General features: G+C 41.0%; 1 protein-coding gene across 1 annotated transcript in view; it reads right to left on the minus strand.

The window, feature by feature from the left end:
• Nucleotides 1-311: 311 nt before the first annotated feature.
• The window catches only part of LOC117272198 (contactin-associated protein-like 4), a 153,501-nt gene continuing 141,250 nt past the window's right edge, over nucleotides 312-12,562 (minus strand). The window contains exons 22-24 of the mRNA XM_033650981.2: nucleotides 7,303-7,521; nucleotides 5,105-5,176; nucleotides 312-1,228 (exon numbers count right to left, since the gene is read on the minus strand). Coding sequence (XP_033506872.2) covers nucleotides 1,032-1,228; nucleotides 5,105-5,176; nucleotides 7,303-7,521 — 488 coding nt within the window. The 3' untranslated portion in view covers nucleotides 312-1,031. The remainder of the gene's footprint in view (nucleotides 1,229-5,104; nucleotides 5,177-7,302; nucleotides 7,522-12,562) is intronic.

Raw genomic sequence — 12,562 nt, forward strand, 5'->3', positions numbered from 1 at the left:
CATGGATCTATTTTTGTTGCCGGCTTTTGTTGTGGTTTCATGTTACGATGGGAAGAACAGAAGAGAGGAAAGACAGAACTAAGTATAAGAGAAAGAAAAACAAGTAGAAATAAAGTGGACATTTATCCCTACTGTCTAAAAAGTCTCCAAGTCTCTCAACCAGCAGCTTCCAGACTGCAGTGCACCGTTTCTCAAACAGCTCAAATGTGCTCATGGCAATGATTGGAGCAAGACTATGTTGACTTTGAAGACGTCTCTTGTTAACACCAAACGTCTGTGGTAGCACAACACTGCTGGAAAAAAGAAAATCACTCAAGAAAATGTTTAATTCATGTGCTGTCTGGAGTTAGAAAATCATCATACAATGTCCTGGTATTTGGTGGATGTTTGCAGGCTGCAAGGACTCTGACAATGTTTGCACATTTTCACACAGGTTACTCTTCATCAGGGCTCCACAGCCTCTAAAGAGTGCATACTGTTCCTCCCCTGAAGCTCTGCACAAAAAGTCATTACACGTCAACACACTACCAAACACTGGCTCTTATATAATACTCTTCCTGAGGGCTTAATTACAGGTCAAACATTTCCATTTCCAATTAAGCAAACATCCATTCATTATCCTCACAGAAACGTGCATTAACCAAACGACCCCAGCCACCATTCCATGCACCCTGAATCACTGACATAAAGTTGTGTTTGAATACTTTAAACCATTTAAACAAAATTCACAAAACAGAATCTCAGTTCAATATGACAGTGACACTAGTTAGCTGTAGACATGACTTCCACATTTACATCTTTGAATATTTACAACACCATATAGGTCCAGCACTGTTGCCTGTTTGTATCAGTATATACATTATATACAGTAAAAGACAAAACTATGTGCACTGTTCCTTTTTTTTTTTTTTCATATCCTGTGGAGCCTCCAGTGAAGTCTCTGAGAGGCCCTGAGTGCGGCGTAAAGTCCTGAGGCGTGGCAGGACTCCCCTGTCTGCAACCACCAGTTCATCAGGTCATCTGGCCTCCAGTTAAATGAAATACTCCTTTGGGTTTTCAGTGGAGACATTCTGGGAGTCAATCTGGTTATTGAAAGGAAAATCTGGGCTGTCCTCCTGTCTGACTCCCTTTACTTCCTGGTTTCGATACGTCTCTTTTCTCCGGTAGAGGAATCTGGCAGTTATCGCCAGGCCGGTCACAATCACAAAGATCACCACTGCTATGACACCTGCAAGGTATAGGACAGTTACTCCGATTAGGACAAATATTTGTTTGATACGATACGATACGTATATCGTATCATATCCAATCGTATCTAATCATATTGATTTGATACGATACGATACGATACGATACAATACGATACGATTCAAGGTGAAATTAGCTTAGACTGTGGAGTTATATCTTGATCAACTGAATACAATGACCACGCGCAGTCTTAATACCTTTAAAACTTTGCACACTTTAGAATTTCGTAATCAAAACCTAGAATGTACTAGTGGCTAGCTTGCAAGCTAACAAGGCACTACATGTACTGCAGGATCATTCGGTAATGAGGGAAGGTGTATCACTACTTTTGTCGAGGCTACTGCTTTTCCCTTGCTTGCAACCATTGTGCTAATTTAGGCTAAACATGTTCTGTACCAGTGCACAGATGTATCCCACAGTAAACTAAATAAAAACATTAATCAAAAGGGCAGTTTAAAGTAAGATTAAAGGATGATATTTACAGCTTTTCCATTTGTGCATGGTTCATCTACCCCTCATCACTCACACTTACATAGAGAACCAGTTTCAAATGTTTACCTTATTATTTTAGATGTGTAATTTCACTGTCTTCTGGAAAACAACTGTTTTGTTGACATTTCAGTTCGGTGTGACAATCAGTTTTATGAGACTTGATAGTGATGACATTGTCTGCTTTAATTTTTGTCAGATTACATTATGCTTCTGTGGTAATAAATTGTAGATTTTTCCCAATGATTTCAAACTTACTGCTACTAAACTTACCTGACTTAATCTAATTTAAACCTTTTATACAATAAAATAAGCTGAGGCTGTGAGGAGGGGCCAGAAACACCATTCTGTAGAATATAAAACACTGACACATTATTTGGAAGTTGTTGATAGTAATATAAAGTCAAACAGCTAAAAAATAAAAATACTGCCTGACAACCAGTGGTGGAAAGTAACTAAGTACATTTACTCACATACTGTACTTAAGCAGAATATTAAAGTAACTGTACTTTGCTTGAGTGAAAATGTTGTTCCTTTGACTTCGCTACAATGATTTAAGCTATACTTGAGCTATATTTGAGCTATACATTTCAAATTAGGATTTTACATATAAAATATATCAGTATAAAATATGATCCATTGTTACAGGTTAAATGTATAAAGTCAGAAAAACTAGTTCCACCTTTTGTAATGACAACATTAACAAGGACCTCTTAGGCCTCATTTACACCGCAAGCGATGCATTCGCGTAGCGCTCACGAAGCGGTCCACAAGCATCGCAGCAGCACACGTGTATTCTCACCAAAACCGAAGAGATGTGTCGCGCAGCGGCCGCTGCTGTCCCGTCAAAATACAAACCACATCCGAACAGTTGGTGGCGGTAGTGCACCATGTTTGCAAATCTCCAATAAACCCCAAAGAAGTAGAAGTGAGTTTGGACCCTAAGCTCAGGGTGGACAGGTTTGCGCGCCAGTGATTATTCCAATGCTTGGAGAAAATATTTAGCACTACAAATGGGTAAGTACGTGAAACATGTGCCTGTAAGGTCTCGCTTGGTCAAGGGGGAGATGTCTACAGTAGCCAAGAGAGGTCACAACACACGCAAACTTGTGTTTTTTGTTGAATACCGCAACCATTCGCCTGTGACTCACACAAAAAAATGGCGTCTCTTCTATTTTCGAGCTTGCTCGCGAAAGCAGCGTGAATCGAGCAGCGCTTGCGGTGTAAATGAGGCCTTATGCTTGCCATGCTATGCTATTTTTGGTCATATGTTGTTTGTGAAGATTTTGGTTTATAAGCTTGTATTGATGATTTTTCACAGTAGAAAATGCTGCTATTCTCTGCAATGGTGGTGCAGAGGCACCAAGAGCACAGATGTGAAAGTCCTGGAAATGTTGACCAATCAGAGCAGATTTTTCGGATAGGGGGAATCAAGGAGATGTGCTTAAATAGAGTATTTCAGACAGAGGGTGAATACAGGTGTTTCAGCCCATAAATTATGTGGAAAATGAAGTGTTTTTTGAAGATTAAAGCATGTAAACATGTTCTAGAAGAACCTGAAAATGAGCATAAGAGATCCTCTTTAAAGTTCCACCTACATATTAACACTATCACAAATAGCAATGATCCTTAATATAATAACACTGACAGCAGCCACTCTGCATCATGAGTACTTTCACTTTAGATCATTTTAATTACATTTAAATGCAGGACTTGTGCTTGTAATGAAGTATTTTTACACTGTGGTATTGGTACTTTTATGTGAGTAAACTATTTGAATACTTGTTTCACCACAGCTGACTACCACCTGAGCAGAGTCCATATTTTAACTCAGCTGTGACAGTTGGAAGTCTGAATCCTGGAAGCCTTGTTGCCTGCTGACTGACACACTGTCTTCCTGTAGAATAAATCTATCACTGCGGACTTTGGTCACACAGCTTTGAGAAACTGTTGTGATGATTTCTGCCCATCTCTGCCTCCCTTGGGTTTGTGAGCTCTTTTCCCCCGCAGTCTTGTTTGTTCTACTAATCTAAACTTCAATGCACAGGGAACAGAATGTCACATATTTAGACTCCGCTGTACTTTTCTGTTCAGCACATTTCATTACCCAGAGAAAGTTTCATTTAATTGCAATTCCAAAAATACAGCTGAAATCAATTTTGCACTGCATTACTGTGATTTGCATTTGAAGATAACAGCACGAGCATTTCTCAATCAGCAAGTCATTTCAGCTGGGGTTTAATTAGTTCAGCTGTCCTTTGTGCACTGAGACACAGAGGGTACGTCCCAAGTCTCTTATTTTATACTGCTAACTCCTAACTCCTTACTTGAACCGGAAGTCGTTCGAGCTCCGCCATCTTTAAGGCCGTCTCATGCCTCTTATTCCTGCCAGTAAGGAGTTAGCGTTAGGCGTTAGGAGGGATCTGTTAGGTGCGATGAGTAAGGTAACATGAGAGGTTCCTAACAGGAAGTCTTTTTCAGCTTGAGGCCATGACATATAAATACCCGCCCCCTACGTCTGGCTCATTTGAACGAGAAGGCGGAGAAACAGCTTAAGTGTACCCGTTACATGCATTCTTTGCAATGAAACGCTGTAATTCACATGCCTACGTGACTACAAAGAGTAACGTTGATGATATTTCATGCAAGACTGTCATGTTGCAATTAAGTTTATTTCATTCACAACCCGTTGCGTTGTTCAGCGGACTGTCGGTGATGTGTGGCTGTTAAATGTGCAGCTGCTCGAGTGATATAACACCGAGCGCACACACACATACACACACACATTTGCCCATCATTAATTGTCCTGCATGTCATGTGTTACAGCTTTGATCAGCGAATATAATGTGACTTGGGATATACGCCAAATGCTGGCTCCGTTATGCAGCAGATCCAGCCGTGCTGCCGTCACCAGAAAAAGACGTCGCTTTACATGACGCTTCAGAGTAAGGCCGTCTCATGTCTCTTATCAGCAATCCTCGCTCCTCACTCCTAACTCCTGACTCCTTAAATGTTTTCCTAAGTGGGAGGGACTAAACAGTTAGGTAAGGTGGCTAGGTTAGGTGGTTAGCAGTAATTTTAAGGGACTTGGGACGTACCCAGAGTCACACAGATTTAACAGACACTTTCAAATGTCTCTCACTTTTTCCTATCTACACGCTCACAGGAACAAATCAATCTTCACTTTGAATCAATCTGAATGCGCTGAAACATTTAGCAAAAACATTTAATGGGATTTTTTTAACCCGTCACTTCACCTTCCAGCAGATCTTCGCTCATCAATGAAATATTGAATGTAATCTCTGACTCTGATAGATAAAAGAAGTCCAGTACAAACATTGTAAAACGTGGTGAAACAGTTCAGTACCTCCAATCAGAGCCGAGTCAGTCCTGATGGCATTGACTAAAGGTTGACCTGAACCCACTGAACCGGACTGGTCTACAGCAGAGAAAGAAGAAATGAAAGAGGGAAATGGACAAGAGGTGAAAATGAAAAATATGAGGAATATCAGAAAAGCAGAGATGATTTAAAGGAGAGGTGGAGAGAAAATATGGTAAGAAAATAGCAGCATAAAATAGCAGAATAGAAAAAAAGAGACAAGGAAAGAAATTCAGAGACAACATCACAGTATCATCATTCAGAGCAGACAGGGAATACAGCAGCAGCTCTCCAGAGGACTCTATTAAAGCAACATGAATCTGGATGAAAACGAGACCAGAGGAAAGGCACTGGAAACTCCCCTCTGTGGTCCAAATTAATTATCTCATCAGGCACATTGTCATGAGTCTCCTCAACAAGGTGTACATACTTAATGAGCCCATTACACAGTTTTAAATAGCAGCTCCTACCAAGAATAGATACACACGCAGAAACAAAGGGAGAAACTCACAGATTTCTCACTTTAACGACACTACTTTTGTCTGTCTCTTATCCAACCTGCTGTTACATATTTCCCAAACATAACATTAGGAAAGGGTCAACACTGGGCATCTAGGACACAGAGAAAAGCTGTGACATTTAAAATGAGAAGACAATAACATCCTCTAAATTGTCTTTTTTTTCTGCTTTTCAACTCCCATCTGCTGTAAACAACCATGACTGCTGCAAAACAGCATATGGCCAGGCGACTCATTCCAGTTTTTTAGTCATTATGGAAGAAATCAACCAACTTCACAGGGCAAAAATTTACCACTGAGCCCCCTGTTGACTCCGTCCCCACCTTCCACCCTCTGTGTATTCTGAATGAAAGTACCCCATTGCCTCCAAGTTGCAGAGTATACAATGGTTACACACTGGAGCATTCAGCAGCTAAAAAGCCAGAGATTTCCTTCAGGGTTTGGTAGACGCCAACAGCAAAGCTAAATTCTGCATTCTAATGTTGCTCCATAGCTGCTGGATGTGTAAATAAGCAACTGTTTGTTCGCCATATCGACGCAAAACATGATGTTGTGTTCATAACTTGCTTCTGCTGAACTAAATGGCTTTAAATATATCTGTTGCAGTTTTTAACTTGTGATTGTTGCACAAGAAAAACTAAGGTCTTAAAACTTGATTCTGACATGGATACATTATTAGGTAATGGTGCAGAAGCCACATTAGTTCACACAGTGGTTTAGTTGTGCAAATTCCCTAATGAATTAGCAATTCATTAAATTAAATGAAGCTCAGCATGAGTTCAGACAGGAAGACTACCTTTGTGCTTCATTCATTCCCAACACTCTCTCTTTCTCACTACCTCTGCTTCAACCTAATCAACTGATGATGGGCATTCGCTTTTCCAGTTAAACCAATCAAATTTTGCCATGATCTCTATCGGCCAGTCACGTTGTTGCTGTAAAGTTTTAAACTGTTCTCCTCTCTGCTGCTGTCAGCTGTCATTTTATGCTGAATCACCGTGCCCTCCTTCACCCCATCCACGTCTAGTCATCATATTCAGTGCCCAGGTCGAATTCATCAAAAGTCCACTTCTCATCACATGCAGATCTTAGGCACCCTCTTCATCTCTAGGGTCTGGACTCAATAGAGGGATTCCCTATTCTACAACGGCTTCACCACCCCCCTTAAAATATGTGACATCACGATGGAGTCATCCTTTTCTGCACATGTAAATTCTTTCACTCAGAATGAGTCTCTCCTGATTGAACTGACACATAGTAGAGCTGGTACTTGTGGGGTCCCTGGGAGTCTGCTGCCTAGAAAAGTTGCCTGCTTTGCCCAGTTTCTAAGCCAGCCTTGTTTACATCCTAAAGGGCAGGAATACATCGGCCTTGTATAGACAGCAGATCAAGAAACTGTTGGCAACCAACACAAACCACTGTATCGGCAATGAATAAAAATAAGTACATAAGAAAAGTCAGCTGGAGGACAGACTGGTTGTGGCAGACTGGAAGAATCCCAGAACAAGCACTACTTGAGACCAAAGGACACATTTCAAATTCCTTACAAGTCTTTTAACCCAAAACAGATCTCCTTTCACACCGCAGAACCTAAAAACAATCCACAGCACATAACATGTTAGTCAAGTAACACAACTCAACCTACAAACCTGACTCCTCCTCTCTTACCTGACAGGTGGTGTGTGTTCTCTGCTGCGTAGGGATTGGCTGAAGCCGAGGAGCCACAGTTGGACTGGACTAAAGGTCCGGTGATGATGACAGGGCTGGTGTCTGGGTAGAGCAGAGCAGCTTTCAGAGGGCTGATGGAGTTAAAGTGGACCACTGAGAGACAGCCGGTATAACCGAGAGACGCCAGCCTGGCAACGTCTGGATCCATCTCATCGGACTCTGGAGAGAGAAAATGAGAGGGAGGCTTGAATAGCTTGAATATCTTACTAAACAAATCAAGACCAGTTCCTTTGAAACAAGTTTAACAATGTAACCCAGATGGTTCCTGACAAGATTACTTATCTTTATCAAATATCAGATTTAATCATTTAACCCTATGGGCCCGAATGACGCATAGTGCGTCCAAATTCACACCTGTTCTTCTCTATTGATTTTCTCCGCAAGTGTCATAGCGAGAAGCCACGCATATCACGTGAAACAGCGGAAGTGTAGCTTTCCGACAAGACCTAGCACTTGTCGGTAGTCCAATGTTTTCATAGCGAAAAAAATGATAAAGTTAAAATCATGAATAACAGAGCTTTCATACAGCTCTGCACACACATTACTCTTGGATGGATTACTCGCAAATGCAGGCTCGCACAGAAATGCCACGCATATCACATGAAAGCGCAGGAGCAGAGCTTTCCAATGATACCACACACATCATTGTGCTGTCATCCCATCATGCTATAAATACAGATTGATTGTCTACAAAATAAAAACCTGACGAATTTCTTCAAAATCCATTATACAGATCTTGTTATCAGTCACTTCATATAGTGAGGAATATCATATCTTACCACGTCTTAGGCTTGCGTGTGTTTCTCCCTGTCTATCCACATTTGTAGTCCGGCTTTCAAGATGCAAATATCTCCATATTGTCCAGTTGACACTCCATCAAACTTTGTATGGCAAGACCAGCCACTTCACCTTTGTGCACCCAGACAACTGCAGCCTAATTATGCATGCATGACAGGGCCGTAGTCACCATATACATTGAGGGGGACATGTGTGTCCCCCAATGCCCAAAATGCCCCCCCAGTATATAACTGAAACTGAAAAACAATAACAAACTTTGTTTACTGCAAACAAAGTGGGAAATATTATCTTGGATCATTGCACTTGGTTGACTATTTTTCTATGATCTTAGATGTCATAGATAAAACACATTTTTGACTTGTGAATGAGTCAATGGAATTTCTTGCAATAATGAAAAAATACTGGCAAACATGTCCGCCTGGAACAAACCACATGTTTTGGACAACTGTGAAGTGACAGAATGTCCCACCATCATGGTTCTTATATTGCCAGATTCCAGAGAGTCTCCCCTCTTCATATGTGGCAGAATATGTCTTCTTCCAACTTGCTATGGTGAGATACATGTAAAAATGTAAGAATTTAGTCATACAGATTTGTTCTTTTCATTGATATAAAAATTGATATAAAATACAGGCACATAGAAGGACATGAAATGATGGCAAATCTGGTTAGCCCTGATTGACCTGAAAAAAAACAAAACAAAATATAGCATGTGTATGTAGCCTTTATAATGACTGTGATATGAGCTTAAAAGTAAAGGCAGTAAAAATACCCCAAAAACGCCTAGGGCCCATAGGGTTAAATTTACAGTACTGATACTGAAATGATAAAATTGCTCTTCTCCATCTGCTGTTGAATGTACTGTAGCGAGCAAATGTGATGACCCTCCTCCCATACTCTAGATGGCTCTCTTGCTGAGAGGAGGGTCTGTGGCTGACTGAGCCACACCTGGGCCCGGTGTGTACTCCTACTTCCTCTATTGTCAGTTTCAGTCTGAATCCAAATGTCCACACTTCACCGCAATTGCAGACTTGCGAACTTCCCGGAAAGTCTGGGAGTGCTAAGGGCTCTCCAAAGCTACAATTCATCCAGTCCATAAGGGGCCTCAAGTGGACTTTCTGCAGACTTCCAGAGAGTCTGCTTGGGGACAGATTAATAGGCACTCATCAACTTATATGACATATGTGAAAATGACAGCAGTGATAGTTGAACATTTCCATGGCAATGAGTAAAACAGTCAAGGGCTGTCTATCAGCCACATGCAGTCTCTGCCCTCGCAGATTTTACGTGATGACAGTAAATACATTACGCTATGTCCAGCTGAAGTCCGCGAGGGCTCAGTCTGCATGTCCAGAGGGTGGACATTTGGATTCAGCCTCACTCTCTCTCTCAGCCTGAGGACAGCTCTGGGTTATCACTTATGTCATAGCTTTTGAGCTGGGCTGTGACAAATGGGGGCTCGTCCACTCCATAGACCGGTAAGAAGTGTGTTTCACAGTTCTGCTCATTGTTGTGTTGATGGGTGGAGACTGTGAGGGAAACCTGTGATTAGTATAATGAGTTTGTAGCAGTTACAGTGTGCCTTGTTTTTGTGAATGAGATGCACGATCAGGCAGAAACATGTTGTGGTTCCACAGGAGCTGACTAGTTACATATTTACAATACATGTGATTGGTATCAAATCTCATCTAACCCTTGGCAATAAAAGCAGTGTACTTTCCAAAATGCTGAACTATTTCTTCAATACAAGTGTGACGACCTGCTTTGTTCTTTGAAATACTGACACTCATTTCAAGATTAAAGAAAGAAAGTACATTTTTAATGCTCAATGTGAAATGAAGCACGTTTTTGGGATGGGTGTTTTTTATGGTTCTCAGAGCATAGGTAAACTGACAGGAACCACTGAGTGTCAGAGAAAGAGCTCAGAAATCTTTATTTATCTGTCCAAAGTGTTTTGACTTTTAAACTTTAGTTAAGAGGCTATACTCTCTAATCCAGTAAGATGACTCGCTCAATAAAAATCACAATACACACTGACAGGTTCATTGACTCTACCTCACATTTCCCTGTTATCAGAGCAGGACAACAGTGGCAGAACATTGACTCTAATGATTAGCACGCACACATAACCTTACAAATACAGCCTCATTACAGCAGACACACTGTCAGTGACTGAGCTCCCAGTCTGCATCTATCACTCCACAAGACAGATGTGCACTCTCACCTCTATCTGTTTACTTTTGACTTAAATCCCTTCATCATTCACCTTCATTCCTTCGCAACAGTGTAAACAGCAGCTGTGAAAGCCGACATTACCGCTGTAAGCAGCTGCATCAGTGTCTGTTCAGATGACTGAGAGGTGACTGTGTTTTTTACCAGGACACATCTGCATGTTGATGAGAGCAGCAGGAAACATTACTGCAGCCTGTAAGCTCCTCTCAGCTGATACACGCTTCACTCCATCACCTCTCTCCCTCTCTCTGAATTCCTTCCGGGTCCATTAGTTAGGCTGATGGATGACAGGGTTGACAGGAAACGACAGAAAAATCAACTTTCCTGCTGCTTTTCTGATCCTGATTTGACTCTGCCTCCGCTGGTTTGACAGAGGGGAGGACCGGTCACAAGCTGACATGACAGGGTTAAAACACACTGTGCTGAGTTACAATACACTGGAGCTTTACATCCAAATGGACAAAAGATCTGTATTAGTTACTCCACAAGATATGTGGTGTGCATGTTTACTATGACACATTGATTTCAATTATTGTACATTTAGTGGATTTGAATTATTTAACAATAGATTTGGACGGATAAAGGAAGATATCAGCGGCCAACATCATAAAATGAAGCTGCCAAAGAATTTTCCTCTCAATATGGCATATTTTTTAATCATCTTCATGCCCAAAAATGCAAGTAATTATAGTTTTTAGCACCAGCAGATCAGAAATACCAGAAGATGAAAAACAAAGAATTACCAAATAACACATATTCATGCAGGTATGTAAGTAAATCATAATGTAGTAAAACATAAATAAATATAGCCTACTTTTTATTTAGGGTGCCACATGACATCACACACTGCTGCATGCTTTTTTAAGAGTACTTGATTAAAATATTCCAGAAAAAGGCCACTTGAATTAAACAAAATGCAAAGTACTGCCTCGCAACTGTATGCCTCCGCAAACCAGTCAAGTTGTAGTTACAGTTTACTTGTCTGCCCAGTCATTTGCAGCCATGACAGTAAACAATGCTTTCATGATGGACACCCAAAATCAGTGTCACCAATTCAGTATCTGACAAAATGTCTCTCCTTCTGTTCCTGAGTTATGTTGTTGAATAATGGCCAAAAAAGTGTTTCTGCAGAACATTATGATGTCACAGTGAAGCTGACCTTTGACCTTTTGGATATCAAATGTCGTCACTTCACCATTTGATCCTATTAGACATTTGTGTGAAATTTTGTCATAATTAGCATAAGAATTCTTGAGTAATGGCCAAAAACATGTTTTGTGAGCTAACAGTGACCTTGACCTTTGACCTTTGATCATCAAGGTCTAATCAGGTTATTCTTGAGTTAAAGTGGGGGGTTTTGCCAAATTTTAAGAAATTCCCTCACAGTGTTGTTGAAATATATCGCGTTCATAAGAATGAGACAGACGCAAGGTCACTGTGACCTTAACCTTCGATGAGTAAATCTATTGACTTGAGTCCAAGTGGATGTTTGTGCCAAATTTTGGGAAATTCCCTCTAGGCGTTCTTGAGATATTGCATTTACGAGAATGGGATGGATAGAAGGACAACTTGAAAACATACTGCCTCCGGCCATGCCTATTGCCTGCACAGAGGCATAAAAATACTCACAGAAATCATAAAGAGAACACCTCCCGATACATTTTGTTTCTGTGCAAAATTAATCATGTTCTTACGGCCATTATTAGGTATTACCTGATGCATGCCTCTGGTGAAAGCTGTTTCTAATAGCCAATGTGTTTCCTGTTAAATTGACCATGCAGTTGTTGTGTCTCTGTCTTATCAAAGAGCTGTGACTGCAGCCTGCGGCCTCTCATGTTATTAACATCTTATATCTCAGCCCGTCTCTGATAGAGCCGCTCAAAGAGAACATGAATAAGTCATGACTGAGCCAATTACTGTCTCGCCCTGATTCTATAAATGCTCCCTGTCCAGGACTTCACACAGGAGCTCAGTGAGGATGTGGTTAAACCCTCCCAGAGGGTAAGGACTTTTTAACAGGCTTAAAATCGGTGCAGGTGCATTACAGGAAAGTATACTTCTGGTTTAACTTGACCCTGCACCCATTTACTAATGCTGAAAATATCCATACCTGCTGAGGCTTCTCGACGCTGTCTAACACATTTCTCTCTTTTTATCTCTCCTGGTAATG

Source organism: Epinephelus lanceolatus, chromosome 12, assembly GCF_041903045.1.
Source record: "Epinephelus lanceolatus isolate andai-2023 chromosome 12, ASM4190304v1, whole genome shotgun sequence".
NCBI classification, from domain to species: Eukaryota; Metazoa; Chordata; class Actinopteri; order Perciformes; family Serranidae; genus Epinephelus; species Epinephelus lanceolatus.